The sequence below is a fragment of the Podarcis filfolensis genome, assembly GCF_964270895.1.
Source record: "Podarcis filfolensis genome assembly, chromosome: 2".
Taxonomy (NCBI): domain Eukaryota; kingdom Metazoa; phylum Chordata; class Lepidosauria; order Squamata; family Lacertidae; genus Podarcis; species Podarcis filfolensis.
In genome coordinates, this window is record NC_139605.1 from 119,028,654 (window position 1) to 119,047,339 (window position 18,686).

Below are 18,686 nucleotides of genomic sequence, written 5' to 3' on the forward strand. Positions count from 1 at the left end.
ACCATTGATGGCAGAGAGCTACGGGGGGGAGTGACACACCAGACACCCCCGATGAGGATGAGGGTTTCTAGGCACGTGGAAACCATTGCCTTTCACATGGCCACACTGGCAGGACCCCCCATTATTCTGGGAATGAGTTGGTTGGCACTCCATGACCCAGTGGTGTTGTGGCATCAACGATCCCTCACCTTTGGGTCGGCTCACTGCTTGGAACATTGCCTGAGGGGGAAGGAACCAAGAATGACTATGGCCAGGGTTGCTGGGGTGACTCTGGAGGAGAAGGGGCGCGTTCCACCACAATATGAGGAGGTGTTCAGTGAGAGAAAGGCTGACAAGCTGCACCCCCCAGGCCCTACGACTGCCAAATCAACCTGGTCCCGGGGGCCAAGCTCCCGGTGGGGAAGCTGTATTCAATGTCTGACCAAGAGGTGCAAGAGTTGAGGCAGTTTATTGACAAGAACTTAAAGAGGGGTTTTATAAGGGAATCCAAGGCTGTAGGGGGAAGCCCAGTATTCTTTGTGGACAAGAAGGGGAGTAACCAACCCCGCTTAGTCGTGGATTATCGGATCATTAATTCCATGGCGGAACCCATAGTCTTTCCCATGCCCAGAATTGACGATGTTTTGACGCGTGTTAGGCAGGAGAAAATTTTTACCAAGCTGGACCTCAGGGGGGCGTACAATCTGATTAGAGTGAGAGAGGGAGACGAATGGAAGACGACCATGTTCACACCCCTGGGGGCATTTGAATATCTTGCCATGCCGTTGGGATTACAAGGGGGCAGCGCCTGCTTTCAAGCCTTTATGCACCACGTGTTGGGTCTCCTGCTGTACAAGAATTGCGTGGCCTTTTTGGATGACGTTTTAATCTCGGAGAATGAAGCACAGCACGTGAAAGAGGTCAGGCAGATGCTAGAGAAATTGAAGAAGCATCAGTTGTGGGTCAAGCTGGAGAAATGCCAGTTCCATGCTCGGGAGGTCGAGTTCCTGGGGTACCGACTGTCGGACAAGGGGCTGGCCATGGACCCGTAGAAGGTAAAAGCAGTGCTGGAGTGGAAGAGCCCCAAGACCAAGAAGGATGTGCAGCAGTTCCTGGGTTTCAGCAACTTCTACAGGAAGTTTATCAAGAACTTTGGACACTTGACACCACCCATAACTGATTGTCTCAGTGGCAAGAAGAAGTTTGCTTGGCCCAAGGAAGTGCAGCAGTCCTTTGAAAGGTTAAAAAAGGACTTCGCATCTGAGGAGCAGTTCCTGCACGTGGATCCTGGGAAGCCTCTGAGGGTGGAGACGGACGCTTCAGACCAAGCCATCGGAGCAGTGCTGTTGCAACAAGGACCTGGGGAGGACTGGAGGCCTTGTGCATTTTTCTCCAAGAAACTGAGCAAGTCAGAACAAAATTATACTGTTTATGACAAAGAATTCCTGGCCATTTATGTGGCCTTTAGGCAGTGGAGACACTTTTTGATTGGGGCGCAGCACCAGATCCAGGTCCAAACGGACCACAAGAACCTGGAATACTGGCGGACAGCACGCGTGCTTAACCAGAGACATGTCCAATGGTCGGAGACGTTCTCACAATATCACTTTAAGATACAATACGTCCCTGGGGGGGGGAATGTGAGAGCAGACGCACCTTCCAGGAAACCTGAGTACATGGAAGGGGAAGGACCACCTGTAGCCAGGCAAATGTTCCAAGAAGAACGATGGTCATTTGGGGGAGCACTGGCAGGGGAGGAGGAACTGGTGGGGTTCACCAGACACTATGAGTTCGCTCAGACAAAAATCAGGGAACTCACGAGATGGAAAGGGGGAAATGGGGGTTTCGAGGAAAAAGGAGGGCTCTTGTACTACAAAGGGGGACTGTGACAACCCCACTCCATGACAACCCAGCTCCATGACAACCCCACAGCCGGGCATTTTGGGCAGCATAAGACCATGCTATTAGTCACCAGACAGTTCTGGTGGCCCAAGGTAAGGGAAGATGTATGCGAATATGTCCAAGGGTGTGACGGGTGTCAGAGGGCCAAAGGGGAAAGAGCAGCACCAGTGGGGTTGCTGGAACTCTTACCGACACCGGGGAGGCCCTGGGAGGTGGTGTCCATTGATTTTATGACAGATCTGCCCAAGTCAAGAGGAAAGACAGCGGTGATGGTGGTGGTCGATCTACTGACAAAAATGTGTCACTTTGTGACCTGCTCCCATGCGGTGTCAGCCGAGGAGACAGCCAGGCTGTTCATGGATCACATTTTTAGGCTGCATGGGACTCCACTGAGGGTTATATCCGATCACGGAAGACAGTTTACCTCGCGGTTCTGGCGTAAACTCATGAGCCTGCTGCAGGTAGAGGTGAGCTTCTCGACAGCTAGGCACCCAGAAACCAATGGGCAGGCCAAGAGAGCGAACAGCATATTGCAGCAGTACCTATGCTGCTACATCAGTGAGAGGCAGAATGATTGGGTGGAGAAATTGGCACTAGCTGAGTTTGCGTATAACAACACTGAACATGTGTCCACGTGGATGAGCCCCTTTATGGCCAACTATGGGTGTCATTCCAGGGCTTTCCCAGGGCATGGAGAGGAGGAATGGAGTGTGCCAGCTGCAGAGCAATTTGCAGAAGAGATGGACGCTTTGCACCAACAACTACAGCTAAATTTGGAGAGGGCGAAAGAAGTCTATAAAAGGCAGGCAGACAGGGACCGCAGGCCAGGGAAGGTCATACAGGTGGGGGACAGGGTGTGGTTGTCATCCCAGGGGTTGCCCTTAAAAGGGGGGGTGCAGCCTAGATAGCTGGGGCCTTTTGAGGTAATCCAGCAGGTCAACCCAGTGACGTTCAGGCTGAAATTGCCAGACAGCATGAGGATACATCCGGTGTTCCATAGGTCCCTGCTTTCGCATTACAGGGAGGGGCAGGGCTTCCCAGGGAGGGAGGGAGGGATGTCCACCCATCCACATGCAGAGGAGAGGGAACGTTGTAATGAAGCAACAGAAATACTCGATTCCAGGTGGAGAGGGCACTTGGTGGCCTGGGAGGGAGAACCCAGCTCAGAAAACACGTGGGTTCCCACAGGATCCATCGCAGAGGAATATCTGGTGGAGGAGTTCCATGCTTTGTTCCCACATAAGCCTAAACCCCAAGCAAGGTTCTTGAAGGAGGTGTTCAGACCCACGGACGACGAAGGGGACTTCGTAGGTTTCCTATCTTCAGGGGAGGAGGAAGGCCGCGGGTACGCGGTCTGGGAATTGTCCGAGGGAGAAGAATCTGACTGGGACGTCCAACCAGCTGGAAGGGACCCGAGAGGATGGGAAACAGTTTTTGAATCCACGGAGGGTGATGACTGTTCTTTCCGGGGTTTTCCTCCATCACCTGCCAACGCTCGAGTGGAGGAGACGGTTAGAGACCTTATCAACGAGGAGGGGGGTCTTGAGGAGGAGGTGGATGTCAGGGAACTGCCATCAGCTCAGAAAGTGGGGAAAAGGCAGATGGATTACAGAGAGCCTCCAAAAATCGTGGGAAGCAGCACTTCCTCAGCGGAGGAAGGAAGCCACGCCTCTAGTGGGGAGGAGCTGCAGGGTTCGGAGGAGGCAAGGCAGTGCCAGGACACCTTGCCTGAGCAAAGCGGAGAGGAGGGAGGTCCCCCTTTACCCAAGCCTTCCTTGCGCAGTAGGCTATCGCGCAGAGAGGGGAGGCGTCGGCTGGGGGTCAAGAAACTACTCTGTTGGGGAAAGTTTAAGGACCGCCCACTCTCAGATTCTGCTAGTGAGTGAGCAAGACATGGAATAGAGGCATTCTGCAGTGTAAAGGTTTTAGCACTAATAATAAAGCTTTTGAAAAGACCAGTGAGGCATCTTGCCTGATCGCTCTCGAGCAACCACCTGATAGCCATAACATACAGTATAAGCTAAACTGAAAACAGGAACACCATCTACTGGCTTTCCCTTTGGCAATATAACTAATTTTTTTCTTCGAAGCAATGTATACTGCTTGCAAAAGTTTGTTTGTTTGTCGCCTTTTCTATTTTGCATAAACAAGCAAAATAAAAACGTAAACATCAAGATACAATTAGGCTTGTGTTCCATCCACAGATTGTTGGCTCATTTGGACAACTGTAAAGGTTTTCTTCAAAGCAATCTATACAGCTTGAGCAGGTTTGGGCTGAATGCAGCTCGCCACGAAGTCAGCGATGGACGTTGGAAAGTAAGATGCAGGAATGTACAAGAACTTTGCATCCCATCCTGCAGAGTAGCGAGTGCGAGGGGAGCAGGATGTCAGGGCATGTTCCATACAGTCAGTGACCAGGTGAAGCTTGCTGTTGGAAGTGTTAAAGGTATCTTGGCCAATTTTGAAATCTGTGTGTGAGAAATATGAAGCAAAACAGAAGTTAGTGCTGTAAATGTAGGAGGTAACCTAAATCTTTTGGGAGCTGAATGGACTGGTTAGCTTCTAGATACCTCTCCCTAGAAGAACTAAATCAAAGCAGATGCATCTGGAACTATTTTGGAGGCTTCAAAACAGAACACATTCTCAAAAGATTTAAATCTACAATGGATGAACCTGTCCATTTTGGTTTCTCTCAGTTTCAATATCTCCAAAATCTTTGAGTTTGGTTCTCCTCATTTCAGTTTATGATTTTTGAAAGTCATCAGCATTTCAGTTTTCACAATATACACATTTTCGCAAACATTATTTCCTTGCATAGTGCATTTTTGTTTATTGTGGTCAATTTGCTTAGTGCGTTTTTGTGTATACTTTTGATGCCAATTTCTCTCTAATATGCACATTTTTGTACACATTGTTGATTTATAGAACTAGTTGCTAAATTTAGAGGAGTTTGAATTCCTAAGCAGTGCTATGTATTGGTTAATGTATTGCTTCATGAGTGTGAATTGGGTAAGTTTGCAGGAAAATGCAAACCATGCTGAAATCCCCTCCACGTCTACTCACAGTTCTCCAAGTACTGTTCCCCATAGACTTCTTTGATGTCAGATGGCACTCGGTTCCATACTTTCTTTAAATTCTCTACTGCTTGTGTGAAAATGTTTGTTTGGAAACCACCAGGTTCAATAATGCTGACTTGGACTCCAAAAGGATGGAGCTCTCGCCTGAAATGCAGAGGAATAAAAGAAGAAACATCATTGCCTACTGAGTCATAGGAATGCAGGAATGCAGGTCAGGAACTTGGGTCCATGGTTAGGAACATCTTTCTTTTTAAAAAAAGAAATCAAAAATTGAGGAGAAAGAAAAGATGGGAAATGCAGCTCCCCTGCCTTCTGCCCTCTTGCAGGAGCCAGGATACGCCCTACCCAGGAGAGGATTGTGTACGACACAGCACCACTTGTATTAAGAGACACTCATGAGGACATGCTTCAAAGGGGGAAAGTTGCTGCAGAGAGCAAGGAGCCTTTTCTGCCAGGGCTGCTTCCCACCCTCCTCCCTGCAGCCTCTGCCATCTCTGCCCAGTCTTCTTGTTAAGAGGGAGAAGGCAGGTCACTTGCATCAAAGGAACAAGACCCTGTTTTTTGGGTACTGGGACCCCGTGTTCTAAAAAAGGAGCAATTAAGGGTTTTGCCAAACCTCCTTTCTGCAGAAAAAGATTACAGTGCAAACAACCATGAGAAGATGTCACACAGAATTTCTCTCCAAAAGCTACACATTCACAGCTTAGCTGTTGGCATCAAGAGAGAATGGAGTGTGCCTCTGCGGGTGAAGTCAAACTGCAGTGTTAGCAGCCCCAAAGTGAGCTCCCTGCTACGTGAGCCTGAGCATTGCATATCTACAGATAACTGCTCAGTCCCACCCTTTGATAATTAAGTGGTACATAAATAGTTGGAAGGGACATGGGTGGCACTGTGGGTTAAACCACAGAGCCTAGGACTTGCCGATCAGAAGGTCAGTGGTTCGAAGCCCCGCGACGGGGTGAGCTCCTGTTGCTCAGTCCCTGCTCCTGCCAACCTAGCAGTTCGAAAGCACATCAAAGTGCAAGTAGATAAATAGGTACCGCTCCAGCGGGAAGGTAAACGGCGTTTCTGTGCACTGCTCTGGTTCATCAGAAGCGGCTTCGTCATGCTGGCCACATGACCCAGAAGCTGTACGCCGGCTCCCTCGGCCAATAAAGCGAGATGAGCGCCGCAACCCCAGAGTCAGTCACGACCGGACCTAATGGTCAGGGGTCCCTTTACCTTTAAATAGTTGGAAAAAGCACACACTTTTCAACATGGTAATCAACATTTCTATAGAGCATGTTGGGCCCAAACTATTCTAAGGAAAACAGGGGGACATTCATAGCATGTTCACCATTAATGAGAAGGTCCTGGACTGAGAGCCACACATCCAATTGCGGGCTTGTGATTTGAAAAGTTTGGTTCAAGGCCAGATGTGGACATGGCCTGTGCCTGGATACATTCATCTCAAGTTGTGCGAGTCTTGGGCAAAGCCCTGGGCTACTGCCATATTTCCCAGCTCTTTCTTCCCTGCAGCCCACTTTCCCCAGACTTAGCAACTAAACCAGGAGGACTCTCATCAGCCACTTCCAGCCTGGCAAGTGGTTAGGGAGTATGGCAGATGTTGCACTAAAGCAAGCAGAAGAGGACATTAAAGAGCTGCTGTGTTTACCTCAGGCTGTCAGAGAAGGCTTCCGCACCAAACTTGGATGGGCAGTAACCACCTCCAAAGCAGGCCAGGCGTCCCATCGAACTGCACACATTGACCACCCTCCCTCTGGCTTTCCTCACCAGAGGCACCATGTGTAGCGTCACATCAATCATCCCAAGAAGGTTGACATTGATCACCTTTGCAAAGTCATCTTTGGTCAGCCATTCGTTGGGACCTGATGGTAGAGCTGTGCCTGCGTTGTTCACCAGGCCCCAAAGCCCTGTGAGAAAGAACAGATGTTTTCCTATTAGCAACCCTAACAAATAAGGCCATCACATGAATAGATTGTTTGTGCTTAGGAGGGCTGGCCCTTGCATGAGGCCTGGTAAGGTGGTTGCTTCACAGCAGCAAGCTGCAGGGCGTAGGGGCCAACTCCCACAAATTTTGGTGTCAGGACCATGCACGCTGCATGGTATCCATGGCCCCTGGCTCCCATGGTTGTGGGGCCAAGTTGTCACTGCTGGTGGCGGCGACGCAAGCAGTGTTGAGGCCACAGGCTGAGCACAGCACAACTGAAGTGACATTTTTAAACAGCTGAAGCAATCCCCACACACTAGGGTTGCCACCTTTGGTCGAACAAAATAAGGGACAGGTCAGGCAAAATATGGGACACTGGGGAGAATTGGGAGGCTAAGAAGTACCTGGTGCAGAAATGACTTCAAAGCTATCCTTTACAATGGGGTGTTTCCAGTGCTGGCCATACCCATAGAGTAGACCCAATGAAATTTATGGATCTCAGTTAGCAATGCACATTATTTTCTATGACTCACATCCTCCCCACGTGCTGAATTTCTGCTTATCAGAAGAATTGTAAATATAGAAACCGAGCCCCAAAATGAAAGAGGGGTGAAGATAGCAACAAATTCTGTTTCTCTTCCTCACAGAACTTTGCCTCCAACGTCCCTTTCCATGTAGCTGTATCACACACATGCATCAGAGGCCGACAACTTCATCCAACCACTAGGGTGACATGTGTGCTTCATTTTTCAACCTGTTCTTAACAGTACATAGTATTGGGCATCAATTTATTGAAATAACTAAAACAACAACCATTTTAAGGCTTCAATTAGCTGCATACCTATTTGAAAGTAAATTAAACGGAACTAATTGGGACTTATTTCTATTTTCAAAGGATCAGGCTGAAAGTGAATTTAGGATTGTGACAGTTTCTTGAATTTTCATGGGTTTTCTGGGGGAGGGGTTTTCTTTGGTACCTAAAGAATAGGTTTGAAATATCCATCCTACCCCTCTGTAAAGGAACAGGGTCAGGGAAGCATGTAAAAGGAATGAGGATCCACATTCCATTCCATCCCCAAACACTTGCCATCCTCTGCTGCCTTCCATTGGGCCACAGCTGTGTCTCTGACTGGATTTAGTGTAACAGGAGAGGGTAAGGTAGGGAAAAGGGGAGACGAAGAGAGAGAAATGGAAAGTGGACAGGCAGGAGAGAGGTAACAGCTCTGGTAGAGATGGGAGGGAGCAGCTGAGCTCAGCAGAGGAGGTGGGGGCAGTGGCGTAGCGTGGGGGGGTGCAGGGGGGGCCGGCCGCACCGGGCGCAACATCTGGGGTTAGGGCAAATCCATGGGTTAGGGGGCGCAAATCCACGGGTTAGGGGGCGCAAATCCACGGGTTAGGGGACGCAAATCCACGGGTTAGGGGGCGCAAATTACTTGCCTTGCCCCGGGTGCTGACAACCCACGCTACGCCACTGGGTGGGGGTACGGGGAGAAAGCAAGGCAGACATAAGGGACAAACTACATCCCTTAACAGGCTAAAAAACAGTTTCTATCTGTGGACTGTTAGGCTCCTGAACGGAAAATAATATAGTGCAATTGATTTTGGGGGTTGGTGTGTTCTGCGACAAGCACACAGAGTGCAATGAGATTGAGTGTTTGGGGGGAGGGGAGGCCGGTTAATTTGATTGTACACAGGTTGTACATTGACAATAAAGGTATTATTATTATTATTATTATTATTATTATTATTATTATTATTATGCAGCATTTTCCCTTGAAATAAGGGGCAATCCCCTATTACAAGGGACAAGTGGAAACCCTACTACGACACACACGTCACCTGGCCAAGCTGCTGCTGTGAACCCTCCTTGTGGGTGGGCAGAGGTGAGGGCAGAGAAGACGTGAGAGGCAATTTCTCCAGCCAAGCCAGCAATGCCTTCCTTGTAACAGCGGAGCAGACATTTGTGTATGCTTGGCAGCGGTGAAAGCAAGACTTGCAAAGGATGAGATCCAGGAAAGGACTTTGCTAATTTGCCCAGCAGCTACAGTGGTGGCAGACTGCTGACTTGCATGCAAGTCCCCCCCCCCCCAAAAAAAATTCATTGTCAATCACAATGAAAAAGCTTGCTTGCTTTTCTCTCCCTTTCTTTCCTGCCCAGCAGTAGCATGGGGGGGGCATAGGGCAGCATGGGGGACTATAGTGTGGCACAGTGGCTGCTGTGTGTTGTGGGTTGGGATTCTGGGGTTGCCACGCTGCTGCTGCCCAGAGTTTTGCTGCATTCAGAAACTCCTCACACAGCAAAACCCCCAAAGTAACCAAAAGAACAACAAAAATGCCCGTGTCCTTCTCTGTTAAATTTGCCTGCTATTTTCACATCATTCTTCTTCTTTCCCCTTTGCAGTTAAAACAATCAATTCTCTTTCCCCACACCAAGAGTTTGACTGAGCTTAGGAACCCCAAAGACTAGAGAAAATATCTGTCAAACTGGAATGCTGTTTCAACTTTTCAACTCAGCATCCTTGACAACCAACAATTCCTGGGATTCCCAGAGGGGGTGTCCCATGCTCTCAGGCGCCAAATGTCTGGAGCTGGCTCTGATATCTATTATTGAATGCTCATAATGATTATTGCTAAGGTATTTTCTGAATTGTTATGCTTATTCTTCCTTTTACACGTTGTGAGCCACTTTGGACAAAATTATGTGGGGAAAGTGGCCTACAAATGAATACAGAGAGGCAATTCTGATCCCCCGTCCCACCAATAGCACAGAGGCAGCACAAGGAAGATAGAGAGTCACCTTTGTTCCCAATGCACCCTTTCACCCACTCCGTCGCTGCCGCCACACTCTCTGTACTGCTGACATCCAGAATGGTGGTTTTCAAGCGCCCTGAGGAGACCTTGTCCAGCTGCTCTGCCCCCTTCTGCGTGAGACAGGCTGCCAGCACCCGCAGGCCCCGGGCATCCAGCTGCCTGGCAAGTAGGTTTCCAAAGCCAGAGTCACACCCCGTGATGAAGACATATTTCTCCGTCAGGTTCTCCACCGTCTGTCTCTCCTGGTACCATCGGCGAAGGAAGTAAAGCCCCAGCAGGGCAGCCAGGTAGAGCCACATGGCTGAAACCTGCAGGGAAAGAGAATTCAAGCATTAGGAAGCATACACACCCCGGCAGGACTTGGAGGAAGATATTTCTAATTCCTGCTCCACCAAGAAGTTCACTGGAAGACCCTTACTTCCCTGACTGAGGTGATGCCGCAATCTGTTACGACTGTATATTTTATCTTTATGAACACTGTTTTTATTGTGTTACGTGAGCTGGTCTTTGACCGTAATTGCCACCGCTCAATTTTGCCTTCCTCGCAGTGTTGTGGAGGGGAAGGAGAATTTTTGCATGAAGCAAAGAGCTGCTTGGAGCAGAGGCAAGCTAAAAGAAGAATAAATAAGAGCTCCAGCTAGCTGCTTATTAACTAAACAACTAAATCAAGAGGAACAGTAGGATCCTATCTACATCTATAGACATAAGCAGCGCTGAGCTCAAATATTGTGCAAGCTCAGCATTAGCAGCCAACCGTTCATATGCCTTATTTTGCCATTATTGCACCACATGTTGCACTTGCTCAAGGTCCGATCCCTGATGGACTCCAATCTTTTTGATGCTGGGTTTTTATTACATTTTCAAAGGAGATCAGAGATTTATGGTTAGGATGGGAACGAGGACCCAGAGATGAAATAGACTAGAGTATCGAGTGCACATTTTGCCAACACATCTTAGGAAGCTGATCGGAGCTTACATCCCTAATGATTTGCATTTAGGGATGTAAGAAGGCATAACTTTATTTCCTGTTCTGTATTTTTCACATTCAGTACTGTTTCTGTTCAGGTGCAAGGTCATCTTCCATCAAATATTATGTTATTTGTCCAACTTTCTGCTTTTGCAAAATGACGTAGTTACTTAACTATTATTGTTGGCATCCATCTGTGTGGAATGTGTCTCCAGGGATAAAGTCAAACTGCTGTGTTAGCAGCACTGTGACCTCTCCGTGGCACTAGCCTAGGCAGTGTGACTTCACAACAGAAGTCCTGAAACCATTTTGTCTCTCCCAAATTGACCTCAAATGTTTCTCTGCAAGGAGAGAGGAAATGGGAAAAACCTCCCCATTGTCTCTTTGCTCACAAATCCTGCCTTAAGGGCACATTTAAGATATGAATAGGGTGAGCCTGTGACCTGCACTCCGCAATTAAGTATTTATCATCACAAAAGGATGGCCAGGCTCTCCAGGTAAACAGCCAGTTAAACCCATCAACAGGTTTCCTGCCAGACAGGATTCTGTTGTAGACCGCCCCCTTCTGTGATGTATATATGATGTATTGAGGGGTGGTATTGGGCTGCAGGGTGGCAATTTTAAAAAGTCTATATACAAAAGTCTTGTACACCATTGTTCAAGGGACGCGGGTGGTGCTGTGCGTAAAACCACAGAGCCTAGGCCTTGCCGATCAGAAAGTCGGCAGTTCGAATCCCCGCGACGGGGTGAGCTCCTGTTGCTCAGTCCCTGCTCCTGCCAACCTAGCAGTTCGAAAGCATGTCAAAGTGCAAGTAGATAAATAGGTACTGCTCTGGCGGGAAGGTAAACGGCGTTTCCGTGTGCTGCTCTGGTTTGCCAGAAGCGGATTAGTCATGCTGACCACATGACCCTGAAGCTGTACGCCGGCTCCCTCAGCCAATAAAGCGAGATGAGCGCCGTAACCCCAGAGTCGGTCACGACTGGACCTAATTCTCAGGGGTCCTTTACCTTTACCTTTACACCATTGTTCTGGGTGCCTGCTACCTGCAGCATGGGGTGGGGGGGTGTGAGTACCTTGTTGCAACAGTTAATAAAGATCATGCTTACTAGCTGCTTTGCTTCTCAATATTCTCTGGCTGGCCTCTTTATTTTCTCCTACCGATAGAGAACCTAAAAAAGGACTCTATATGGGCTCTTGGGTACCCCATAAGGGAAAAGGGGCATTTTTCTTTTCTTCTTATAATAACATCTTACAAAATTTAAAAACCCCTCATCAATAACAAATCACCCCGTTTGCTCAAGTAGGACACAATGGTCCATATTATCTGTTGCAACTGATCCAATTTCTTCCAAATCCATGTTAAAAGCTGCAAGGCCAGCACAAGATGGAATGAGGTTAGTTTCTCAGGTTGCAAGTTCTTTCAATGTTCATGAGAAACAGAGCCAGTTGCACAACACATGAAACTGCTTTGTCATGTAATGAGACTAATTTATTGATGCAGAAACGCCTTATTTTCTCACAGGGGCACCACAGATGGAACAGGGGCCAACAATACTAAAACCCCTCCAAGAAAGTGCAGATGAAGACAAATGAATGTGATTACATGTTTGTGGTGTTGGATGTCGTCGGTGTAAGAGCTTAAAAGTGTTTTCTCCACTCTTAATTAAAACAGAACATAGAGGCAGCCTAACTATTCCAAGGTCTAATTCCCAGGCTTGCTTTGTATGAAAAACTGTTCCCGTCGAATGTCACTAAATATTTTGTAGCTGATGGACACCAATCTTTTTGATGCTGTGTTTCTATTAAGTGCTAAATTCTTATCTCCTTCTGAGTAATGAATGGGAAGAAATATGAGACTGGGGTAGATCTTGTACCTTTTAAGGTTCTGAACTTTTTCTGGAAATGTTTCTGGGCCTTTAAGGGGTTCATAGGAAGAAGAAATTCAGGAAGTGAAGCTTTTCCCCTCCCCCAGCCTGAAGGCTGAGAAAAGTGTCACCTACTGAATATTAGCTTGAAATAAAGTTGTTATGAGCACATGCACTAGAGGAGGAAGAAGAGTGCGGGAGCAACGCACCGCCTCTGGCAGCGTGATCCTGGTGAGGTGCCATCGCAGCTGCCCCGCCCGCGCTGGACACCAAGCTCCCTCAGGTGGCATGCCACGCTCCCAGGACACACGCCCCCACAGTGCCGGAGCATGAAGCTCCTCCTCTGAGCACATGTCAGTGGTTACTGGAAGTTACTAACTATCATGTATAATTGAAAAGGGAAGAGACAGACCTGCAGCTGGTTAGAGGAAAGGCTCAAAGCTTCAGTTGTGCGGCAGGTAATTCCGTTTGCAGTTGCTCCTTATCTGCCTGCTGCTGTTTTTCATACTCTACTGGTTGCAACAGGAGCTCCTCCCTTCTGGCAAGCATTGGTTTAACCCAATTAGGTGGTGAAATTCAACTGCCTTCTTTAAACTAACTGGGGAATCTATTGGTGAGGGAAACACATGGAATCCCTCCCGCTGCAGAGCTCCGTGCCACACATTCAGCCCCTTTCCCCTGTGTTCTGTTCATTTATGGATAGAGCAAATAAATCATTTGTCTAGAGCAGGAAGAAAGCCTGGAGTTGAGCGTATCTTTCTTGCAGAAGCACATCCCTCCTGCTGATAGAAAGATGGGCAGAGTGCTTGCAAAATTACATTTCACCTAAAGTAGGAAGGGTGAGGCTGATTAATATAAATGGCAGAATCACAGACAAGTTGAAGGAAATAAGAGAAGGATTTGTTAAATACTTTTCTGAGCTGTACAGACAAGGGAAAGAAAAAACATTTAAGATAGAAGAGTATATTAGAAGTAGCAGTATGCCACAGTTAAAAGAAGAACAAAGGAACATTCTTAACTCCCAGATAACAATGCAAGAATTACTTGAGGCAATAAAAAGCTCTAAAAATGGCAAGTCTCCAGGCCCAGATGGCTTTACGGCAAAATATTACAAGAAACTAAATGAACAATCAGTGAACCCATTGAAAGATGTTATGAATGAAATATTGAACACAGGCGAAATCCCAGAAAAATGGAAACAGGCCTATATAACAGTAATCCCGAAACAAGATGCAGATCTGCTGCAGATCAAAAACTATAGGCCTATCTCCTTCTTAAATAATGATTACAAATTGTTTGCAAATATTTTAGCCAACGGATTTAAAAAAAATTTAAATGAGTACATACTTCAAGATCAAGCCGGGTTTTTACCAAGAAGACAAATGAAGGAGAATATAAGGAATATTTTGAATATAATAGAATAAGGTAAAGGGACCCCTGACCATTAGGTCCAGTCCGTGACTGACTCTGGGGTTGTGGCGCTCATCTCGCTTTACTGGCCAAGGGAGCCAGCATACAGCTTCCAGGTCATGTGGCCATCATGACTAAGCCGCTTCTGGCGAACCAGAGCAGCGCACGGAAACGCCGTTTACCTTCCCGCCGGAGCGGTACCTATTTATCTACTTGCACTTTGATGTGCTTTCGAACTGCTAGGTATAGACGCTGAAAAAGCCTTTGATAATGTTTCTTGGAAGTTTATGATAAAGCTTCTAGAACAAATTAGAAGCGGCTCAAAATTTTTAAAAGGAATAGCAGCAATTTATTCAGAACAAAAGGCAAATTTAATTATAAATCAGGTGATAACGGATGATTGTAAGATCCAAAAAGGAACGAGAAAAGAATGCCCATTATCACCATTATTGTTTATCCTGGTCCTGGAGGTACTTGCCCAAAATATAAGAGCAGACAAAGAGATTACAGGTGTAAAAACTGGGAAAAGCGAATTCAAGTTAAAAGCATATGCAGATGATCTAGTGATAACAGTGGAAGAACCTAAAAGTTCACTCCCTAAAGTAATAGAAAAAATTCAGAAATTTGGGGAAGTGGCAGGATTTAAGTTAAAAAGGAATAAAACTAAACTATTAATTAAAAATTTAAAAGAAGAGGGGGGGAAAGAATTAGAGCAAAGTACTGAGATTGAAGTCCATAAAAAAGTCAAATATTTAGGGATTTGGTTAACATCAAGAAATATAAACCTATTTAAAAATAATTATGAAAAAATTTGGCTTGAGGTAAAAAGAAATTTAGAAATATGGAGCAGAATGAGTCTCTCATTGTTAGGAAAAATATCAACGATCAAAATGAATGTGTTGCCAAAAATTCTATTTCTTTTTCAATCAATACAAGTCATCCTGAAAGATGAATGTTTTTTAAAAATGAGAGAGAGATTTCAAAATTTATCAGGGCGGGGGGGAGGCCAAGGATAAAACATAAAATACTTACAGATATAAAAGATAGAGGCGGGTTTGCCCTCCCAGACCTTAAATTGTATTATGAATCTGCTTGTTTGGTATGGATCAGGGACTGGATGAGATTGGATAAGCAAGAGGCATTAGAATTAGAAGGACATGACAACAGATTTGGCTGGCATGCATACTTATGGTACGGGAAAGGGAAGGTTCATAGAAGTTTTTATAACCATATAATTAGAAAATCATTAATGAGAGTATGGGAGAGATACAACGATTTATTGGGACAAAAGACCCCGTGGTGGCTTTCACCACATGAAGCATTACTGCTCAAACCACTAGGAAAGAAAGGAAAATGGCTCACGTATGTTGATTTATTAAAGGACCATGATGGAAAATGGAAATTAAGAGATTACGATGAGATCAAAGATCACTTTCAGAGTTGGTTGCACTATCGACAATTATATGAAACATATAAAGACAGTAAGAAAGGATTTAGCTACACAAGATCTAGGTTTCAAATGGAAGTGATTGAAGGGAAAGTGAAATCACTGAAGGCTGCATACAGCATACTATTAGAATGGGAGATGAAAGATGAAGAGGTAAAATCAGTCATGATCAAATGGGCACAAGATGTAGGTCACAACATTATGATGGAAGATTGGGAAAAATTATGGAAAACTGATTTAAAATTTACAGACTGTTCCCTGTTGAAGGGGAACTGTATGAAGATGATGTACAGATAGTATGTGACACCAGTGCAGTTAGGGAAAATGTACAAAACTAGTTCAAATATATGTTGGAAGTGTAAGGAAAAGGAGGGGACATTTTATCATATGTGGTGGGATTGTAATGTAATTTTAAAAATTTGGGAAATGATCTGTAACGAATTGAAGAAAATGTTCCATCTAACATTTGTCAAAAAACCTGAAGCATTTTTGTTAGGGATTGTAGGGAAAGACCTGCCAAAAAAGCTGAAAAACAACATGTATGTGACAATGCCCACGAGAGTCCTAATAGCACAAGGATGGAAGACTGAAGAAATTCCAACTAAAGAATCATGGCAAGAAAAACTGATGGACTATGCAGAACTAGCAAAATTAACACATAAGCTACGGGACAAGGATAACTGTGACTTTAAAGATGAATGGGAACCCTTTACAAAGTATTTGAAGAGGTAACAAAGTGAATTGGACTCCTTGACAGGTTTTGAATAAACAAACTTTTTATTGGCAATAATCAGTTAAACAATTTAAGGATCTACACAACTTTGTAACATGCAGAGAACAGCATTTACAGAGAAACCAAAGACTGGAACAGAGGGAAGTCGGGGGTGGGTGGGGGTTGTGTGGGAGGGTGGGGGGAGGGAGGAAAAATGGGGGGGAAATTAAGGATATGTTTTTTGGATAATACATTTTGTTTAAATTATATATATATATATATTTAAAGGAAGGGTGAGGCTGGACCTAGCCAACTTGCTTTGGTGCATGAATTTTAGTGCATAAATAGAGACAGACGCCACACATGACTTGTTGGAATGATTTGCAACCTGTGTGAGAGAAACACACAAATGAAAATGTGGATCTGCAGCAACACGGGAGGCAAATTTAATCTTCTGGGCATTTCTCTCTATGATAGCTAAATCAAAGGAGGAACATCTGGAACTATTTTGGATGCCAAAGAAAATAACTTTCTGGTGCTTCCAGACTGCATTGCGAAATTTTGGCAAGTGCAAATTCAGAGGGATAGCTGTGTGTCAGTTCGCTTATGGTTTACATAGTGTGGGTGTCAATAAACTGGAGTGCTGAAACCATTCAGAACTGAAAGGAGTGGAGAAGATCGCTGTTCTTTCTTGCTTAGCACAGATCTAGGTATGTCTCAAGGAAGGGGGAAGGATAACCAGAAGATTCATGTTGAAGGGAAAAGTGAGGAGGGGTGATGTCTAGGCCCCACGGAAAGACCACCAGGTTGATAAACTGATGACACCAGTGCTTGTGCAACACCCATGCGCTGCTCCTTCAAGTTTTATAAACTCACATTTTGCTGCTTAGCCCTGCGGCTTTAGGTCTAAGGTTGCCTGAGTTTGTGTACTGCAGACATGTCCCGGCAATTGCTGAAACAGAGGAATGTTGGGACTGCCTGTTGGCCTCCAGGTGACCTACTTTACCTGCACAGAGCTTACACATAGTTTAGATTATAACGAGCTTTACTTGAGCAATCATTCCAGTTGGTTTGTGGGGAGCACATCTTTCCCCCACTCCAAGGAACTATAGGTGATTCCTAGAACGCGGGTGGCACTGTGGGTTAAACCACAGAGCCTAGGACTTGCTGAACAGAAGATCGGCAGTTCGAATCCCCGCAACGGGGTGAGCTCCCATTGCTCAGTCCCTGCTCCTGCCAACCTAGCAGTTCAAAAGCACGTCAAAGTGCAAGTAGATAAATAGGTACCACTCCGGCGGGAAGGTAAATGGCGTTTCCGTGCGCTGCTCTGGTTTGCCAGAAGTGGCTTAGTCATGCTGGCCCCATGACCCGGAAGCTGTACGCCGGCTCCCTCAGCCAGTAAAGCGAGATGAGCGCTGCAACCCCAGAGTCGGTCACAACTGGACTTAGTGGTCAGGGGTCCCCTTTACCTTTACCTAGAATCCTTATACTACAGTTCCCAGGATTTTTGTGGGGAGAGGGGACTAAATTGAAGAGTTCCTGTTTGGTTGTTTACATCTGGTTCTAAGTCAATTCCAAACTTTGCAGGAATGATTCCAAATAAACCTCCTTAGAAACAGATAAGTGAAGAATGAAAGATGTTTTATCTTTTTACACCACTTATAACTCCTTCAAGACCACTTGGCTGGAGAGTAAGGTAAAGGTGTGGCAGAAAGTGTCTGGCCACTCAGTCTTACAGTAGGTGGCATTGAGTTCAATGGGGCTTATTCCTAGATAAATGAGTAGCAAAGTATTGAGCCTAAGCTGCATCAGCCAATCATCAGTAAAAAAATAAAACTATTTCTTTTTACAGCTACTGATTACTAAGCCTGCATCTCAATAAGATCCTAAAAGATTCAATGTTCCATCCATAGATTGTTTGGCCACCTGTAATGTTGTTCTTCACAATCATCTACACAGCTTGTGCTGGTTTGGGCCCAGAGCGGGTCAACACATAGTCTGCAATGGTGGTTGGCAAGTAAGAGACAGGAAGGTAGAAGAGCTTTGCATCCCAGCCTGGAGAGTAGCGAGTGCGAGGGGAGCAGGATGTCAGGGCATGTTCTATGCAGTCGGTGACCAGGTGAAACTTGTTGCTGGAACCATCAATGAGTTCTTGGAACGATTTGCAACCTGTGTGAGAGAAACAAACAAATGAACAGTTGGATCTGCAGCAACACAGGAGGCAAATTTAATCTTCTTGGGAAAGATTGCTGTCTGGGCATTTCTCCCTATGATAGCTAAATCAAAGGAGGAACATCTGGAACTATTTTGGATACCAAAGAAAAGAACCTTCAGGTGCTTCCAGACTGCATCGCCAAATTTTGGTGAGTGCAAATTCAGAGGGAAAGCTGTATGTCAGTTTTCTTATATTTCTTTCTTCTTCTTCTTTTTTATTGGTTTTTTTCTATATTACATCACAATGCAAATATACCAAATCCATCACCACATCTTCCCCATCTCCACATATATTTATCATTTAAATCATCAATCAAGCATAATATTCTCTTGTCCCTCCCCCTGCTTCCCTCTTCCCCCACTCGATTTCC

The 18,686-nt window shown here is 45.8% G+C and overlaps 2 protein-coding genes across 8 annotated transcripts in view; both read right to left on the minus strand.

The window, feature by feature from the left end:
* Window positions 1-4,097: 4,097 nt before the first annotated feature.
* The window catches only part of LOC310755930 (retinol dehydrogenase 7-like), a 54,021-nt gene continuing 39,432 nt past the window's right edge, over window positions 4,098-18,686 (minus strand). For 4 of the 7 annotated variants that reach the window (XM_083599458.1, XM_083599462.1, XM_083599463.1 and 1 more), the window contains exons 2-5: window positions 9,686-10,007; window positions 6,613-6,871; window positions 4,945-5,102; window positions 4,098-4,349 (exon numbers count right to left, since the gene is read on the minus strand). In XM_083599458.1, the coding sequence (XP_083455584.1) occupies window positions 4,132-4,349; window positions 4,945-5,102; window positions 6,613-6,871; window positions 9,686-9,998 (948 nt within the window). In that variant the 5' untranslated portion in view covers window positions 9,999-10,007 and the 3' untranslated portion in view covers window positions 4,098-4,131. Of the gene's footprint in view, window positions 4,350-4,944; window positions 5,103-6,612; window positions 6,872-9,685; window positions 10,008-10,117; window positions 11,223-12,944; window positions 16,086-18,027; window positions 18,168-18,686 lie in introns of those variants that run through there. The other 3 variants (XM_083599460.1, XM_083599459.1, XM_083599461.1) reach the window with 3 other exon arrangements.
* Window positions 16,148-18,686, minus strand: part of LOC310758145 (uncharacterized protein) — a 42,545-nt gene continuing 40,006 nt past the window's right edge. The window contains exon 11 of the mRNA XM_083604075.1: window positions 16,148-18,270. Coding sequence (XP_083460201.1) covers window positions 18,053-18,270 — 218 coding nt within the window. The 3' untranslated portion in view covers window positions 16,148-18,052. The remainder of the gene's footprint in view (window positions 18,271-18,686) is intronic.